General features: G+C 56.1%; 1 protein-coding gene across 3 annotated transcripts in view; it reads right to left on the bottom strand.

Moving 5' to 3' along the window:
* The window catches only part of FGD5 (FYVE, RhoGEF and PH domain containing 5), a 117,381-nt gene that overhangs the window by 46,287 nt on the left and 51,612 nt on the right, over positions 1 to 19,482 (bottom strand). For all 3 annotated transcript variants that reach the window (XM_040246690.1, XM_040246691.1, XM_040246692.1), the window contains one exon: positions 14,184 to 14,319. In XM_040246690.1, coding sequence (XP_040102624.1) covers positions 14,184 to 14,319 — 136 coding nt within the window. The remainder of the gene's footprint in view (positions 1 to 14,183; positions 14,320 to 19,482) is intronic.

Raw genomic sequence — 19,482 nt, 5'->3', positions numbered from 1 at the left:
TGGCAGGGTGCAGTCCACGGAGTTGCAGGTTCCATCCCTGGAGGGGGGATCCCCTGGAGTAGGAAATGGCAACCCACTCCAGGATTCTTGCCAGGAAGATTCCACAGACAGAGGAGCCTGGGCTACAGTCCATGTAGATGCAAAGAATCAGACACGACTGAGCGACTGAGCTCAGCACATGTGAACTCCCAGTTGCGGCATGTGGGATCCAGTTTCCTGACTGGGGATGGAACCTGGGCTCCCTGCGTTGGAAGCGTGGAGCCTCAGCCACTGGGCCACCAGGGAATTCCCGGATCTTCTCAGTCTCACTTTCGGACTCTTTCGGGTCTCTGCTCAAAACCAACACACACGCTCGGGGGGCCATCTGTGACAGACTCACCCCGGGTTCTCGGCCTTGACCCCGCTGACATCCTGGGCCCCACGGCTCTCGCTGCCTGTCAACAGCGTCCACGGCCTCTGTGTGCCGGATGACAGCTGCAGCCCCTCCGAGCTGTGACAACCAATGTGTCTTCGGACACCGCCGAATGTCCCCTGGGGCACGAGCCCGCCCCCGGTGAGCACCTCCGCTCTAACCTCCTTCTTACATCCTTTTCTTTTCGGCAGTCACACTACCTAACGCTGCCCTGGCACACGGGAGAAGTTCAAGACACGCTGGAATGAACGAGTGGAATTGAGATACACAGTATGTGCTCAATAAATGAGCCTGCTTCCCTGACTGGCCTGTCACTAACTGCTTCCTGAGTAAGAGTACAGTGTTTTGGAGATTCCGGTCTCCCCAAGGCCACCCAAATTCAGCAGAACGTGGGCCCATGGTCAGCCCTCCTCTGGCCCCTCACTGGCCCCTCTGCTGCAGAGCAGGTGGGAAACCTGTGAGGCCTCAGCCGGCCTCCTGCCCCCGACGGGCACCACGTCGAAGGCTGCCTTCTGCACCCGCAGCGCTGGCATGGGCTCTGTGGCCCTTGCGCCTGGAAACGCACCCTGCCGGGATGGGCCTGGACAGCTAAGGAGACCTCGTGGTCAAGCCTCCGTAATGAGAATCACTTTGTAGAGGATGGACAGGGCTCAGGAGACGTGCTCTGAGATGAGGCTGAGAGTCAGGACGACCGCCGACCTTCTGGGGGCCTGTGTGCCCATTCTCACTTGCGTCCAGCTTGACGCTGAGACCTGTGCTCCGGGGTGGGAAGGCCTGGGTTCAAGTCCTGGGCTCTGCCCCTTCCTACACCTACGCCCTAGCACAAGTTATTCCTCTTCTCCCAGCTCCATCTGGAAAACACAGCTGATAATAATGCCTACTAATGACCTGACTGCGACCCCATGGACTGTAGCCCACAAGGATCCTCTGTCCATGGGATTCTCCAGGAAAGAATCGTGGAGTGGGTCGCCATTGCCTCCTCCAGGGGAGCTTCCCGACCCAGGGATCGAACCCGGGTCTCCTGCGTTGCAGGGAGTTTTTTTTTTTTTTTTTTTTTATCATCTGAGCCACCAGGAAAGAATAACAATAACAAACCAGCCAGCATTTACTCAACACTAAAGTTGAGCTCTTGATTTTCACATATATTATCTCACCGAACCTTCCCACAACCCAGGAGGTAACTGCTATTATGAACCATTTTACAGATGAGGAAACTGAGGCACAACTAAGTCCTACCCTTTGCTCAGAGTCACTGCTAGTCAGTGGCAGACACGTGATTCAGCCACAGGTAGTCAGCTCCAACCCTGAAGCACTTAGTGGCGTGCCTGGCACTCGGCAAGCGCTCAGTAAACGGTGCTTCGGTTCACTGAAGCAGGCGGAGTTTTCCAATCGGGAAACACCCGTCCTGGACCTACTCCCTGAGGGTGGCGGCAGGAGCCCCGCACTGCAGGGGCGCCAAGGTTGGTGCCCACCCCCAGCCTCAGGGCAGCGCCCACGCTGGCACCCAGCAAGGAGAACAGGGCTGCACGTTGGGACACTTCCCGACCCGCCGCCCGGCAGGACTGAGTGCAAGGCTCACTCAGACGCCTGCTTTCTCAGCGGGAAGATGGGGGGTCAGCGTCCCCCCACTACACGGCCCGGAGGAGGAGGTGACAGACGGAGGGGTCACGTCCCGCCCGAGCTGCTAGAGCTGTCGCCACTGCTGCTGCCACGGGCTGGGGGCTGTTGGGAGGCAGTTCTGGGCACGGGCCACGCCCCAGCCCTCCCGCCAGACGGGTAGACTCCGGGCGGGATGCGGGGGCCGTCCTGCTTTCTGATTGTGCCCATGCTGGACGCATCTTCACCAGCCGGACAAGAAGGGGGCCCGGCAAAACCATGTGCCTGGGACTCTCCTCCGAAGCTGCTCCTGGGCGTGGCCCCACTGGGGCCGTTTCATACAGATGTTTGTTTAACCAGGAAATGAACTCCGAGGCTGACGGCAGTGTCCAGGGACAGACTTCTGGGAACAGGGCTCCTCCCAGGAGCGTGGGGGCCAGGGCCCGTGCTATCGCATTCCTCAGGCTGGCGCTGTGGGTGTTACGCCAGGCGGCCACCCCTCTGCCCCAGAGCTCCAAGCCGCTTATCTCCGCCGCTCCCCTGGGCCGCCCAGCCGCGCTTCCGCCCCAGGCCCCAGCAAACCTGCCGGCCTAGTGCCGGCTGTCCTGGGACCAGGGCAGGGCCAGAGGGAGGGGAAGAGGCCTCCCTCAGGGACCCTCCTGGCTAAACAGACGCAGGAAGAGTTGGCAGTCCTGGCCCTCTGCCCAGGGCTCAGTTTCTCCAGCTTGAGGACAGGAGTTCTCTGTCTCCTTCTAGAAAAGCAGTCCCCTAAGTCTAGTCTGAGAAACTCTGGGGTTCCACCTCCCTTTTCCAACTACCTATCTGCGTGAGTCTGGATCTGCACCGAAGTTGAACAAAACAACACTTTCAACAGATCGAATTTTCCTCAACAGAGGAGAATCCAGGTGTCTCCTACAAAGCCAGACCTGAACAACATGTTTGAAAAAATATACAACCTAGGGACTTCCCTGGTGGTCCAGTGGTTCAGAATCCACCTGCCAATGCTGCGGACGAGGGTGCTAGCCTTGGTCGGGGAACTAGGAGCCCACATGCCCTGGGGCCACTAAGCCCGCACACCGCAACGAAGGACCAGCACAGCCAAAGACTAAAAACAAAAAATTAAAACCTGGTTATACGTCTCACCGGTGGCTCAGACGGTAAAGCGTCTGTCTACAACGCGGGAGACCTGGGTTCCATCCCTGGGTCGGGAAGACCCCCTGGAGAAGGAAATGGCAATCCACTCCAGTACTCTCGCCTGGAAAATCCCATAGATGGAGGAGCCTGGTAGGCTGCAGTCCACGGGGTCGAAAACAGTTGGACATGACTGAGCGACTCCACTACTCCTCTCCTCACTAAACATTTTGGAAAATAACTGTTTTTTATAATAAGTGCTATTTATGTTAACATAAAATGGCCTGTGCCTGCTAAGTCGCTTCAGTCATGTCTGACTCTGCGACCCTGTGGACTGCAGCCCACCAGGCTCCTCCGTCCATGGGATTCTCCAGCTAAGAATACTGGAGGGGGTTGCCATGCCCTGCTCCAGAGGATCTTCCCGACCCAGGGATCGAACCTGTGTCTCCTGCATTGGCAGGCGGGTTCTTTTACCATGAACTCCACCCCGGAAGCCCTGAAATGGTCTACTGTTGCCCTCTTTAGAATGAGTGAAAAGATACATGTTTTAAGTTTTACTCAGTGTTACCTTCTCACATGGTAACCATGGATAGATACGACTTACAGAAACAAAAATTCTTAGGGGCCTTGGATCATTTTTAAGAGGCTAGATATGGGTCTGAGACCGAAAGGTTTTAAGAAGCACTGTTTTAGAGAGTGTCACACTGATCACGGAGGACTGTGGATGGAAAAGCTCTGCATTCTCAGTGACGAGCTAAGGCGCAGAGGTCTCGCGGCCACTGTAATATAATAGCAATCACCACACTGTTGCTGTGTGAAGCAGGGTAACGAGCCCCAGGCTGCCTGGCCTGGCCCTCAGCAGGGCCGTGTGTGCCCGGGGCCGCCATTCTCTCCCCAGCCTCCTGTCCTGCGGCAGAGGGAGAAACCGCCCCCAAGGTCCTGTTCTGTCACCTCGCCCTGCTTGCAGGCCTGCTGGGTTGAGGCCTGCTCTGCCTTTAAACAGCTGCCTCTTTCCTTCACCCTCGTCTCTGCCAGCTCCCGGCAGAGCCCCGCGTCCTGACGTCCGCGGCCTGGCTCAGTGCCCCCTCCTCTGTGCACACCTGCTCCCTGCCCACGGTCACCTGGGCACACCACTCCCCCACGCCGTGACCCTAGGCTTGTTGGCTCCTGGGGACAGCTCTCCTTCTCAGATGACTGTCACCGACACCTGTATCTGCTCCACCCACCCGGGCCTTGTCCCTGCTCAGAACTGCCCCGCTCTAAGTCAGTGGGCGCTCTGGTCAGCATCTCAGACCTGAGCTCCCGAGCGTCCCGCAGCCTCAGCCGCGCTGCCCTCTTAGCTCATGAGAGCTACAGCCAGGGGCCTACTCCAGCCCACCCAAGGCTGTCACCTGCAGCCCCGAGCAGCCCCGCAGCCCCCGAGAGAGCCTGCCCTCCCACCCGGTGCTGACACCTGTGCTCTGGGATCAAGAGACTGGGCTCCACCCCTTCCCACACCTACACGCCTGGACAAGCTCCTTCTCTTCGCTGAGCCCCATCGGTAAACCAGGGAGAACAACACCTACTGAGTAATATAACAGCTGGTGCTTCTCGGACAGCATGACAGCTACTGTTGTTGCTGTTCAATCGCTCAGTCGTGTCCGACTCTTTGCGACCCCATGAACTACCTCCCTGTCCATTACCATCTCCTGGAGCTTGCTCAAACTCATGTCCATTGAATCAGTGATGCCACCCAACCATCTCGCCCTCTGTCGTCCCCTTCTCCTCCTGCCTTCAATCTTTCCCAGCATCAGGGTCTTTTCCAAGGAGTCAGCTCTTCGCATCAGGTGGCCAAAGTATTGGAGCTTCAGCTTCAGCGTCAGTCCTTCCAATGAATATTCAGGACTGATCTCCTTTAGGATGGACTGGTTGGATCTCCTTGCAGTCCAAGGGACTCTCAAGAGTCTTCTCCAACACCACAGCTCAAAAGCATCAGTTCTTCGGTGCTCAGCCTTCTTTATCGTCCAACTCTCACATCCGTACACGACTACTGGAAAAACCACAGCTTTGACTAGACGGACCTTTTGTCGGCAAAGTGACGTTTTTGCTTGAAGACTAAGTGTGTGTTAAGTATGGTTCTGAGCTTTCTACATGGATTATCTCATTAAGTCCTCCCAACAACATATGAGGTAAGCACTATTATTCTTACCTCCATTTCACAGATGGGGAAACTGAGGCACAGGGAAGCTCTATCCCTCTCCTGTTCCATTCCTCCCTGTCCCATGGAACTCAGATTTATTCCGTAAGTTCGTGTAGCCTTTCTGTACCTTAGGGCTTTCCAGCTCATGCAGGGTCCTGAGTCCAGAAGTTCCCTGTGATCTATGAAGTGTCTCTAAGTCACCGGCTAAACCTTAGCTGGGCAGAGCGCCAGGGTGGGCCCCCGACGCTCCATGCCTGCCAGCCTCCTCGACCACATATCCTGTGGGTGGCGGGTGGGGGGACCACATCCGGACAGAGAGAAGGGGATGCTGACCAGGGCTGTTTCAAACCCTGGGAAATATTCCTAAAGAGCCTTAGCTATTTTGAGGGTCCCAGCAAGGGGCCTTGCTGGAGTGTCCTGAGGTCACGTCTGGAGCTCAGGGACCCCATGAGAACGCTGTCTTTGAGGCCCCCCAGGGTGCTGCCAGAACGGACAGCATCCCTCGCCTTGGAACGCATCGGGGTTTCCAGCACGGACTTCGGCGGCTGTCAGGAGGTTCAGACAGGCGCTCGGGGAGAGGAGGGTTGCTTTTATCCCAGCTGCCACCTGTGTTTGCACAGGTGCCAGAGAAGGGATGAGGCTGGCCAAGGAGAGGCCACACCTGCAGGACAAGGAGGGAAGTAGGTGGGACTAACGGAGCCTCTCCCCCCATCTCCCCCTCCCCTAGGAACCAGCAGTCAGCTTCTGCTCCTGGGACTCCCAGCGTAACTCGAGCTCTTGTGCAGAGGCTGGAGTTAGCCTGGGTTTGGCCCAGATTCTTCAGAAAACTTCCAGCATCACAGAGAGTCTCTGGTCCTGGATGCAATTTATGATGCTGATGGCGTGTTATCTCGGAGCTTCAGGAGACCCCACGAGGCTTCCAGAGACCTGACTTCTCCTCAACTCTGTCTCCAACCTGCCAGACAGCCTCGAGAGAGCCACGGTCTCCTCTCCCGGGAGACAAAGGGCTCTCCCGTATCACAGACCTCACACTCATCCCCTCCCCATCCCTGGTCCCTGGTATCCACCGTTCTCTCTGCGTCTGTGCCTCTGACTGGCTTAGTCTCCTCCTGTACATGGAGTCACATGGTGTTTGTCCTTCTCTGACTCCCTGACTTCACTGAGTACCAAGCCCTCAGGGTTGGTCCACGTTGTACCACGTGACAGGATCTCCTTCCTTGTAAAGGCTGAGTAGTATTCCACTGTGTGTGAAGTCCATGCTGTTTATGCCCCCATCCTTCGATGGACACTGAGAGGGCAGATTTCATGTTAAATGCTCTTAATAAAGTAAAGAAATCAAAGGGGTCCTGTCCTGAGCATCTCACTTCAGTTTGAGAAAGGACCACCCAAAGGTCAGGAAACCAGTCAACAACTGGGCTCCCCGCCTTCACGCCGTGTGCTCTGCCCTCCTAGGTATCTCTCTCCTTTCTATGTAGCTATGTCCTACATTGCTTCACAGAGCACACTACGCTTCACCTCCTCCTGGAAGCCTCCCTGGCTGTCCTGACTCAAGACTGGGGACACTCACACGGCTCAGGCACAATTACACAGCTGAGACCCCATAATTGTTCCATCTTCCTTGCAGCCTTTGTTCTGTAAATAACTGTGATGTGTAACCTTTATGAAAATGCATAAAATGCAGTGCCTAGAGATTATCACACGAGGAGGCTTCTCATTCTCCACCCTGACCGTAAGTCCCCAGTCGGGCACCCCACTGGCTTCTTTTCCTGCACCTTGGGGTGCAGAGGGCACTTCGGATACTCCACACAGACCAGACGGCTGACACACAGACCAGAGCTCAAACTTGAGCGTGCATATGAGCCGCCGGGGGGCTCTTGTTAACATGCAGATACGGGACGAATCTAGGGACTCGGGGTGCTGGGGGTCCACGGGTCAGACTCTGAGCAGCCGGACTGTGGACCAGGCACAGAGAGTGATGCTCACAAAGTCAAGAAGGAGAAAGGGAGAGCAAAGGTGACCTCGTGGCCCCAGCTCTAAACTGGTCAAAGGGGTCTGAGCCTTGGCAAAGAGGAAAACCAGGCACAGAGGAAGCTCTCTGAGGACCGGGGCATCCCAACACCGCCATCTCCAGTCTGGGGGCTCCTGGCAGCCTGCAAGCCCTCCAGGGCCCTGAGCAAAGAGGTGTGGGACAGGCAGGCAGCCAGGACACTGCCCTGGACCCCTGCGCCCCCGTTCTCTCCCTTCCACGTTAGGTTCTGAGAGTCTGCATCTTCATCGCCCTCCACTCAACTGTCTGAAAATAAACTCTCTGTGTTAACTCGGCCGAACTGCTGTGCTCTGTAAATTGTACATGACTGAAGCGGTGCTTTGGTTCATTAAACTGTCTTTCATCTGACATAGTTTTCCACACTTAAATGCAGGACCTGGGTCTAACGCATGCATTCATGTATCAGTTTCTTTGAGGATATTTACCGAATGCTATTTTACGTGCCAGGCAGCAGCGACGTAACTGCGAATAGGATAGTCACGGTCCCTGCCTTCCTGGAGCTATTCTGAGAGGGAAAGGTGAACAGTATGCAACTAAGCAGAAGAAATAACACAGAACAATCACAGCCTGAGATAAGGCAGAGGAAGGAAAGGACAGGAGTGTGCTCGGCGAGCAGGGAGAGGCCTCTGAGAGGAGGTGGCGTCTCCTTGCAGCCCTGCAGCCTGCGGTGCCAAGGGCAGGAAGAGCGTCTCGTGTGGAAATAAGTGCAAGTGCAAAGGCCCTGGGGTGTGGGTAAGGAACAGACTACCTCGTTCTGCAGCCTTTGTGGCTGAATTCCATTCCATCTGTGATTAACACATGACAACAGGAGATGAAATGCCAGGGACTCTCAAGTCTTTCCAATCTGGTGCCAATCGCCAGAATAGAGAACTTGAGAGGACAGGCAAGGACTTGGGGGTGGGGGGTAGGGCGCGTGGAAAAGTGGCGAGTTCCGCTGGGGATGTGCCGAGTCTGAGCTGTCTGCAGGGCTTCTGAGAAGGGCCCCTTAAGGCAGGTGGCAGCTGGAATGTGAGGCTAAAGGGAGGGGTGGGGTGGAAGGTCAGCTCCGAGGACACACCTGAGAAGGGCTGGCCACTGGCCCGCAAGTGGCTGCCGGAGCAGAAACGGGGCTGGAGGAGCCCCAGGAAATCAACACCTCCACGGAGCCGCAGGCAGAGAGGATGGTCAGGAAAGCAGGGAGAGAGCGAGGAGAAGACAAAGCCAGAGACGCTGAGGCAGCTCCTGTGGCGGGGAGACCGCCAGAGTGGAGGCTCGGTGTCCAAGGTGGACAGTGTGCAGAGCCAGGGACCACAGCGAGGGGGGCGGGGAAGTGGGAGGAGCCTGCTTGTGGGCGGAGCAAAGTCCTGCAGAACCTGTCCAGCCCACCCCCTCCTCCCCTGCCTCCAAGGCTGACCTCCTGGGCTCACTCTCACCTCCCACCTCTGCACTGCTGCTCCCTGACCACAGGGCTGTCCCCAGACCTTCCCATTTTCTGGGTACATACACAAAAGAATTGAAAGCGATGTCTTAAAGAGCGATTTGTACACGCAAGTTCCCAGCAACGTGATTCACAGCAGTGGGAAAGTGGAGGCAATCCAAGCATCCATGGATGGATGAACTGACAACATGTGACATGAACACGTCATGGAATATCATCCAGCCTTCCAAGGAAGGAAATCCTGACACGTGTGCCAACATGGATGAACCCGGAAGGCATTCTGCCAGGTGAAATAAACCAGACACACAGAAACAGATACCCTGAGTCGGCACAGTGGCGGTATCTAGAGTGGTCACCATCACAGAAGCAGAGAGTAGAATGGGGAGTGCCAGAGGCTGGGGTGGGGCGGGGCGTCGCTCTGTAAGACATGCTGACTCTCAGTCTGGGAAGCTGAAAAAGTTCTGGAGATGGACAGTAGGGATGGTTGCCCAACAATGTGAATGCTCTTGGCGCTACTGAACCGTACACTTAAAAACGCTCAAGGTGGAAGACTTTGCACTATGTGCATTTTAACCCCCCCTTTTCTTTTGTTTTTGCTGTGCCAGGCCTCAGCGGCGGCACACGGGGTCTTCTATCTTCAGTGCAGCATGTGGGATCTTTAGTTGCAGCATGTGAGATCTAGTTCCCTGACGAGGGATCGAACCCAGGCCTCCTGCGCTGGGAGCATGGAGTCTTAGCCACTGGACTGCCAGGGAAGTCCTTCAATGAAACTCTTAAAAACGTGAAAAAGAAAAGCCTCCTCCAGCCTCCGCAAGTTTCCCGTCTCTCCTCTCCCCCAGTGCCGTCCCCAGCCTCTGTGGTTTGTGTTGTCCATAGCGCTTTCACCACCGCAATCCATCTTAGGGAGTTTTCTGGACAACCGTTCATCACCTTCTAGAAGGTGCACTCCAGCAGAGCCAAGAGACACCTGGTCTGACCTGTGGCTGCTGTTTCTTCAGCCCTTAGAGGGGTGCCTGGCACACAGTAGGTGCTCAGTAAAGAACTGACAAAGAAATACAACTGCTGAAGAAGAGGAGGGCCGGGTGGAACTGGGTGAGGTCACAGAGAGAAGAGGGGCGGATGGGAGGGAGCTCTCATCCGAAAGGAGACGGTTTTCTGGGAAGGTGGGCTGCCTGCAGAGGAAGAAGCTATGGCAGGTGAGGCCCGGCCTCCCAGGCCCACAGGAGCGTATCTGCAGTTGAGCCAAGATGCACCGGAATGCAAGGTTCAGGGTCTGCGGCGTGGAGAAGGTGCATGGTGACATTTAACACGGGTTGGGGGCTGGCCCTGTGGAGGTGACCAGGGTTCGAGCAGATCCTTTAACCCCGACAGACGGTCAGAGAAACAAACAGAGGTTGCAAGTGCAAAGCTGGGGGCAGGAGGCCAGCAAGGAAGCCGGGCCAGGCCCCGGGGGCCCTGGGTGCAGCGGGGAGGGGGCGTCCTGCCTGAGCGGGGACCAGAGAGGGTGGGCAGGCAGGACGGGTCTGCTCCAGAAGACAGGGCTGGGCTCAGGCGTGGACCTCTCCAAGAAAACAACATCCTTGGTGACAATGGGACTCCGGCCAGGGAAGAGGTAACCCAAGGGGCCGCCAACTCCCGGGCTGATCTCGGGGGAGCTGGTTTGTTGTCCAAAGAGTCCTCGTTAACTTGAAAACCGGGCACACTGTCGGGAGGGGAACTGGCCAGCCAGATTGTGAATGCCTCCTTTCACTGCTACATCTATTTTTAGGTCCGTCTCGATTCTCTTTTTTTGCCCCCTCTTGCCTTCAACCCACACCCTTTGTCTGTCCTCAAGTGGGAGCGAGAGAGGTCAGACAGGTGGGTGGACCAGCTGGGCTCAGCTTCCTGTCCTGCTGCAAACATCTCTCCCCTCCCGCCTGGATCGTCCCAAAACATCTGGGAAGGGTGGGTGGGGCTCAGCACTTTTTATTTATTGTTACATAAACCGTATCACCCTGGAGGAAGGGTGGGGCTCACCACCATATCCCCACACACGCCCAAGGTCCAGGGGAGGCCATCCCAGTCCAGGGCTGCCCCTTTGAGACGGCTGGAGTGGAAATCTGGGTCCCCTTATCCCCAGGACGCAACAGAGGCACAGAGAGGTGAGGTCTGCTTTTCAGAGAGGCAGAATTTTCAGAGAAGATGGAAGACAGAAGAATAAGAAATGAATGTTCCACCTCCCCACCCCAGGAAAGACTGCTCCGTCTAGCAACTTCCCAGTGGTCGAGGGGCCCTCACCCCCCAAGACTGCCAGGGAGCGCCCTGCAACAGCCTGTGGTGGGGGCTTGATCAGAAGGTACAGACACTGATTGAAACCGGCCTGCTCTCGGCTCTGCCCTCTCCCGGGATCCACCCACAGGAAAAAATGTGTGTGTGAGGAGGGCTACGAATGGGTGCCCTGCGGTGTTATCCACAGAGCAGAGGAGGCTAAGACTCCGAGCTCCCAATGCAGGGGGCCTGGGGGTTCGATCCCCGGTCAGGGAAGGAGCTCCCACATGCTGCACCTAAAAGTTGGCCTGCCTCAACCAGAAGACCCTGCACGCTACAACGAAGGCCGGGATCCTGTGGGCAGACGAATAGATAAGTTATTGAAACACCAGAGACACTCCAAATGCCCCTCAGCGAGGGGAAGGCCGAGAAACGACAGCAAAAAAAAAGGGAGCGAGAGCCCCCTGCACCGACGCCGGGCAGCGTCTCAGATCCCAGCGAATGAACCCCACCAACTGATCGGCCCTGTTTCTCAGAGCTTGATACGGTTTACGGGGGAAAAAAAAATCACAGCTCCACAAATCATGTCATCCATCTGGTCCATTTCCGACGCTTAATGAACGATGTATGTTGGTGGAATACAGGGGAGAAGGTGTGGAAGGACACACAGCCGCCTGAGTACCAGGTACCTCGGTGAGGCCCGGGGGCCGGGAATGAGCACCCCCGGGGTACTGAGCCCTCACCTGGGGGGATCCCAGGCGTGACGAGGACCCCCCACCGGAGCACGCTTCAGGTGATGAAGACCTCATGTCCACAGGGGCCTGAACGCCTGGAGCGTCACAAAGGCCTCCCAGGGAGGAAGTCGGGGTGGGGGGCAGGCTGGCGGGGGGCGCACAGTCTGTTTGGCAGGTGAGGAAGCTGGGCTCCCGAGAGTGGACGGACCGGCCTGGGGGGTCTGGCCTGCCACGTCTCCCTCTGGGCGCTCAGAAATGACGGGACGGTCCTTCTCATGGTGGAAAGTGGCCGGCAACACAGCGAGAGCGGGGAGACGCAGGTGGTCCCAGCGGAAGGTTGGGAACCACCACAGGGTACACAGAGCTGCACGTTGGGGGCCCCACTGTCTTCTCAGTCCCTCAGCTCTGCGGGGACCCAGCCCCAGCCCCAGCGTCAGAGTGAGGACCAACCCCCAAGGACAGCGAGGGCGCTCTGCTCCCAGGCTCCACAACCCCAGCGATGCCCAGAAGGGCCAGAGTCAGAGCTCGCCTCCCTTCCCCACACGCCCACCCCTCCCCAAGCCAAGAGCTCCTCCCGGAGGGAGGGGAGGAAGCAGAGAGGAAGAGAAGGCCACCAGGATTGCACAGAGAAACAAGCAGATGAGAATGGGTTTGGAGTCAGCACTGTTTCCAGCCCCTTCAATCGCGTGCAGTGTGGCTTCGGCCAATTGCCTTAACCTTTCTGAGCCCCTGTGTCCTGGAGTGCAGAACAGGGAAAGTGCCACCAGCTTCAGGACTGTCGAAAGGAATGGAAGAGAGAGTGGACTTGGGAGCACTGGATGCCCCGCACAGCTTGCTGCCCAGAGAGTGAGGAGCAGGGAGACGAGGAAAGGGGAAGGGACCACGGCCGAGCGGGTGGGAAAGGCCCCTGAGCCTGGCCCTAACCCTTGAGCATCCTCACAGCACCGGGCAGACAGGTGAGCAAACTTTTAAAAGAAACCAAACGCACCAGACAAAAGGAAACTCGTGCTTGGTAAGCGCCAGGCACCTGGGCCGGCGCTCCCAGAGCAAGAGCCTGTGGTCAGAGTGGACCACCTCACCTGGGCTGGGAGGGGAAGATGCCTGCTCGGGGTGGGGGACAGAGAGGAACAGGTGCCGAGGGAGGCGTTCGGGCTCCTTCTCCCCGGCAGATGGGAGAGCACCCAGGAGATGAAGGGACAACCTCAGGCTGGTCTCAGGCGGCCCGGCGGTGGGTATCACCCTGGTCTAAACTGCTGGGCCCCAGCACCTCGTGATGTCGCCTAGGGGACACCACTAACAGCAGTGTGGCCTTGGTCAAGTTCTTCGGCTCCGATAGTTTCTGCAAACGTGAACACGGGAAAACAGCCCGTGTGTCCTGGAAGTGCGTGAAAGGAGGAGACTGGGTCGGGAATGGCGAGAGGCGTGGGTTCACCCCAGCACCAGAGGGCGAGCAGATGTAACCACCACCATGAACAAGGCCTGATGCCTAACAAGGTCCGGGCCTCGACTGTGACCTGGGCCTCGCCTCACCGTCCACCTCCCGAGCTTCCGTGGAGGCTCAGATGGTAAAGAATCTGCCTGCAATGCAGGACACCCAGGTTCAATCCCTGGGTTGGGAAGATCCCCTGGAGGAGGGCAAGACAACCCACTCCCGTATTCTTGCCTGGAGAATCCCCTGGACAGGGGAGCCTGGCGGGCTACAGTCCATGGGGTCTCAAAGAGTTGGACACGACTGAGTGACTAACACTTTCCGGTTCACTTTCTCTCAGCCCCGCCCACCCCCCTCACTCCAGCATCACTGTACAGAGTAAGGGCATCTTCACGAGACTCACTCACACGCCTAACTCATCGCACCCTCACAATTCCCACTTCACAGATGAGGAAACTGAGGCCCAGGGCCCCGAGGTCACTGGAATCTAGCCCTTGCGCGCTCAGTCACTCAGTCATGTCTGATTCTTTGTGACCCCGTGGACTGTAGCCCACCAGGCTCCTCTGTCCGTGGGGATTCTCCAGGCAAGAACACTGGAGGGGGTTGCCTTGTCCTTCTCGAGGGGATCCTCCCGATCCAGGGACGGAGCCCCGGTCTCCTGCATGGCAGCCAGACTCTTCACCATCTGAGCCACCAGGGAAGCCCAGCCTCGATTCAAGTCAGGCAGCTCTATCCCACGTCCCCTCCGACCGAGGCTCTGGAAGCCCCAGGCTCCGGGGACCCAGGCGGACGTGAGCAGTCATCCCCGCAGCATCCCGTGGCCCCCGTCTGCCGCGTGTCTTCAGGCAGCAGCACTGAACGAGACTCGGCCTCTGTCCAGCCAGGGCTCAGCTGTCCGCAAACAGCTCTCTCCGCCTGGAGATGGAAGGGAGTGGGCCTTCCCTCCACCTTCGCGTCTCTGACCCCCACATCCCACCAGCCACCCGCCTACCTTGTGGGGGAGGCTGGGGTCTCTCGCAGCACTGTCCTCCTCCTCTTCTGAGCTTCCACGCTCTTCATCCGACGTGAGGTCCTCCTTGGGGGCCACGGCCGAGATGGGACAGACCTTGTAGGGCTCGGTGTAGGCGCTGGGGACACAACAGAGAGGCAGGGTCAGAGCTGCCAGTCTGGCCAAGGGACAGTGAACCGGCCAGGGCCCTGCTAACACCATGAGCCGTTACTGAGTGCTCTGCGTCTCCACAGGGACCCAGAGACAGGTAAGACCAGGCAGGACCTCCTTCCTGCCCCAACCCCGCCAGTCTGTTCTGGTTCACTGGACATTCCAAGCTCTTCGCTGCCTCAGGACTTTTACACAGGCTGTTCAAGACAGACCTCTCTCCCCATTAGCTGCAAGGAGACCCGGGCTCGATCCCTGGGTCAGGAAGATCCCCTGGAGAAGGGAACGGCAACCCATGCCAGTATTCTTGCCTGGAGAATGCCAGGGACGGAGGAGCCTGGTGGACTGGCCCCATCACAGCAGCCTCCTTGCTCCCAGCCTCTCTCTACACAGCAGAGTGACTGACAAGACAAACCAGGCCACATCTCATCTCTTGCTCAAGGACCTTCAATGGCTCCCTCCTGCCTTTGGCACCGTGGTCCCAGATGACTTCTCATAGAATCTCTCTTCATACTAACAATTCAAGCGTCTTGTTAAATTTTTATCAATACTGATTCCTGCCCTCTGGGAATGATGGATGGATGGATGGATGGATGAGAAGCGACCATGAGGAAGGCGTCTTCAGGCCTTCAACGGGCAGGCTCAGGATCCATCAGAGGAGGACATGCGTGTTAGGCGCAGTGCAAGGAGAGGCTATTCCTGGCACCAGGAAGACCACGCACACCTCTCTCCAGGTGTGCCCCGAGAAGGACTGGCGTCCTCTGGTCCACAGGGGGCCAAGAGCCAGAAAGATCAGGTGCTGGACTCCTGGTGCCGTGTGTGTGTGTGTGTGTGTGTGTGTGTGTGTAGTGTGGGCTTTCAGTCATGCACCTGACTGTACAGAGACACAGCCCTGACCCAGGCTGGAGCTGTGTGTGTGTATATTTGGGGCTGCAGTCATGGTGGGTGTGTGTGTGTAGTGTGGGATTTCAGCCATGCACAAGTGTGCAGATGCACAGCCCTGACCCAAGCTGGAGCTGTGTATGTGTGTGTGTGTGAGCTGGAGCTCTGTGTGTGTGTGTGTGTGTGTGTGTGTGTGTGTGTGTGTAGTGTGGGCTTACAGTTATGAACCTGTGTGCGGAGGCACAGCCCTGACCCAGGCTGGAGCCAGGACCCACTCAGCTATCCCACTGCCCGCCCTTCTGGCCACAGCTCTGCCTTTCTCTTTTTCAAAATAATGGGATGGCCCAAAAGTTCGTTTGGGGTTTTCTGTAACATGCATGGAATCTCATAAAGATCATTAGAAGATTTCTTATCAGAATTTGGAGGATACAAGGTAGAGGGCCAATATATTCAAAATGCTTAAAGAAAAAACCTGTCAGCTAAGAATCAATCCTGAATTCCACACAACTGTCCTTCAAAACTGAGCTGGACGTTAAGACATTCCTAAATAAGCCTGCGGCAGCTTGTGGCAACAGAATCTGCGCTGCAGGAAGCGTTCGAGGGAGTCCTGCAAAGTGAGGTGAAAGGGTACTAGACAGAACCACAAACTCACAGGGAGAAATAAAGGTCACACGTGGGCAATTACAAAACTGCAACGATGAACTCTACCAAACAGTCAAGGAAGAAGGAATGCCAATCATTCTAAAAGTTTTCCCCCAGAGTTGAAGAGCGAACACTTCCCAACTCATTCCATGAGGCCAGTATTGCCTCCATCCTCCGGGGAGCAAGTCAGAACCCTGAACATCTTGGGCCTGAACACGAAAAGTCTCCCAAGTTCACCCTCACACCCTCCCCGACTCCGCTGGCCCCTGTCACAGCCTCGGAGCCCAAGCCATCACTTGCTTGGAGGTCTGTAACACTCGCTTCCAGTTGGCGCCCCTTCCCTGGGGCTGCCCTCCCATCTCTTCCCCTGGCGGCCAGAGGGACCATCTCAGACCCCGCCTGACCCTGCCACCCTCCTGCTGAATCTGTTCAGGGTAGTCCAGTGCTGCTGGCATTTGGCCCCAGCAGCTCAGCCTGCTGGGCGAAGCTCCGCTACCCGGGGGTGCGGGAAGCTGGGCATCCTTGTGCCCCGATGCTGCCGTGAAGTCTGCCCAGCATTGGACACTGCCAGGTATCTGGGAACTTGGGGGGCTCTGCCTCAAGCCAGGTAAGGGATGGACTCCTTGCAGCAGACACTGGGGAGAGAGCTCATGGATGCCCAAAACTCCAGAGATGGGGAGGGGCTGGCTCAAGGTCACGTGGCAAATGGGTGCCAATACAAATGGCCTCTGCCTACACTTGATCCCATTTAATAGACATGAAAAGAGAGGCTCAGTTGGGTTCCCTCAGTGCACCGCTGTGTGCAGCTGACTCTCAGACTGCAAGGGCAAATGGGCTTTGCTTTTGTTCTCCGTGCTCTTTTTATTTCCTTTTGGAGCAGCAGCAGGAGAATCCCCATGGACAGAGGAGCCTGGTGGGCTGCAGTCCATGGGTTCACAAAGAGTCAGACACGACTGAGCGGCTCAGCACAACTCCCAGGTGGGGCTGTCTGGGTTCAAATCCTGGCCAGGCATTACATTACCTTTCTAAGCCTCAGCAGTGCCCAACTCATTCAGCTGCTGGGAGGGGTCAATGAATTATACTGCAAGACACACACAACAGTGCCTGGCACATAACAACTCAATAAAGGAGAGCCAGGGCTCTCCTCCTCACCAGCTTGGCTTGGCTGAGCATGGCTGCTATCTAAAGTCAGCTCGTCTTTCACATCTGCTTCTATTCTGACCTCATCCTGATAACACCCATGAAGTCACAGTACATATTCTTCTAACACTTTAAAATAAACCACAAGATTATTCATCTATGATGTGTTTGACGACAATGCCCTTGCCCTCCCCTGAAGGTGCACAGACCTTCAGAGACAAACCCAGTGAGCACGGATCCAGCATTTGTCCTCAAGCCAACCTCAGCTTCTGGCTAGAAACGTGTCCCGGCCTCTCTTTAATCTACTTCTTCCTCTCACTTTTGTTTTCTAGAAAGATCTAAGAGGGGAGTCAGGAGACAAGGGCTGGGGTGCTTTCATGATATTCTGGCTCATTAATTTCACTGTCCTATTGAGGGGCTGTGAGCACAACAGATGGAGGCAAACTGCCATGAAAAATACGCTTTCACAGCATGAAAAAGTGACTGTAATCCCCCGCCTTGACAGCCAATGGAAGCCTTAGTGACAGCCCTCGTCTTAGGCTGGACTCATTAGTTAAATAAGCAAAGCAAAACAGTCTAGGACCACTAGTGTCAACAGAACTGCGTCTACGCACTTTTGATATTTGCTACCAGCTGATCTTCAAATCCAGGGACACGCTTTCTTAATAACTTCTGCCCAAATGCTCCGACACGCCCTGGAAAGCTCATGTCCTTGGTGAGTAATCACTTCCTCCCTTGGGGGACAGAATGGGAACCCTCACAGAGGGTTCATCCATTTCCCCAGTTCAGCTCAGTTCAGTTGCTCAGTTGTGTCCAACTCTTTGTGATCTCATGAACCGCAGCACGTCAAGCCTCCCTGTCCATCACCAACTCCCGGAGTTTACTCAAACTCATGTCCATTGAGTCGGCGATGCCATCCAACCATCTCATCCTCTGTCGTCCCCTTCTCCTCCTGCCCTCAATCTTTCCAAGCATCAGGGTCTTTTCTAATGAGTCAACTCTTTGCATCAGGTGGCCAAAGTATTGGAGTTTCAGTTTCAACATCAGCCCTTCCAATGAACACTCAGGACTGATCTCCTTTAGGATGGACTGGTTGGATCTCCTTGCGGTTCAAGGGACTCTCAAGAGTCTTCTCCAACACAGCTCAAAAGCAACAATTCTTCATTGCTCAGCTTTCTTTATGGTCCAACTGTCATATCCATACATGACTCCTGGAAAATCCATTTCCCCAGTCAATCAATATGGACCTGTGAGACAGGTCCTTTGCACAGTATGCCTTGAGGAAGGCTGCAAGGCCTGTATTTTTAGCTATCTGGTTCCTATCTGTTTGGTTTTTGGCCATTCAGACTCTGTACTGTAGGTACTGGTAGCACAGTGGTAAACAAAGACACATGGTCTGTTCCATGGCCTCTCCAGTCAAAATGCCCATTATAATCCTAATGAGGGGACTTCCCTGACGGCCCAGTGGCTGAGATTCCACGCTCCTAACGCAAGGCTCCTGTCTACTCACTCACCCATCCACACGCTTTTCACCCATTGGCCGTATAGCCACTCACACCTCCCTCCCTCCCTCCCTCTCTCCACCAGTGCCCCCAGCCCTCCATCCACCCACTCACCTACCTGGCGATACTTCTATCCATCCAACCCAACCACCCACCCTTCCATTCCCGCACTCACTGACTCACCAAAGATAAAGCAGCACCTACTTCAAAGAGCAAGCCCGTGAAGGAATCAAGGACGACCACAGTACAGCACAAAGTACTGGCTGAGAGGACGGGTCCAAAAGTCAGCCTGCCTGGTTTGAATCCCAGCTCTACCACTTCAAGCAAGTCACTGCAACTTTCCATGCCCATTTTTTGTTTTTTTAATCTGCAATCAAGGGTAATGACACATGCTGGGAAAATGGACAAAAATGCCACGTGGTCAGCAGTGCCGGCTTCGAGACCAAATTGCCTAGAACTTCGGCATCAGATCAAGGCGAGGCGCTGTGACCTCAGGCAAGGCCTCTCTGTCTCTAAGCCGCAGTGGGGATGACTATCTAGGTTCACTGTGGGCTTCAGTGAGAACAGGATGCGACCTTAACATGTCCCTTTTGGCCAGCCTGCAGAGGGGCCAAGTTTTAAATCCCCCAGACTAGTCTCCACAGGGCTGTGTCCTCCCCCTGGGCTGACTTGTGCTTTAAAGGGAACATAAATTAAAGCTGCTCAGAGCTCGTTACCCTAAACGACCCTCCAAATAAGCACAGTCCTTTCCAGCAGCCTGGAGTCGTAAAAGGACATGAGCACCCACGTGGGGGGACGAGCACTTTGTAAGCTGGCCCAGGGCGGTCTGGCTCTGCCCGTTAAATCCCACCCAGTGTGACACTCACTGGGAGCCGTAACCCTGAGCGCAGCCAGAGGGCCCCCGTTAACTCATAAAGCGGGAAGGCTGTCCCCTGCGGGAGCCTCTCACGGGCGCCTAGGGCCCTCGC

The sequence above is a fragment of the Oryx dammah genome, unplaced genomic scaffold, assembly GCF_014754425.2.
Source record: "Oryx dammah isolate SB20612 unplaced genomic scaffold, SCBI_Odam_1.1 HiC_scaffold_9, whole genome shotgun sequence".
Taxonomy (NCBI): domain Eukaryota; kingdom Metazoa; phylum Chordata; class Mammalia; order Artiodactyla; family Bovidae; genus Oryx; species Oryx dammah.
The sequence above is the reverse complement of the archived record's forward strand: the minus strand, read 5'-3'. Positions and strand labels throughout refer to the sequence as shown.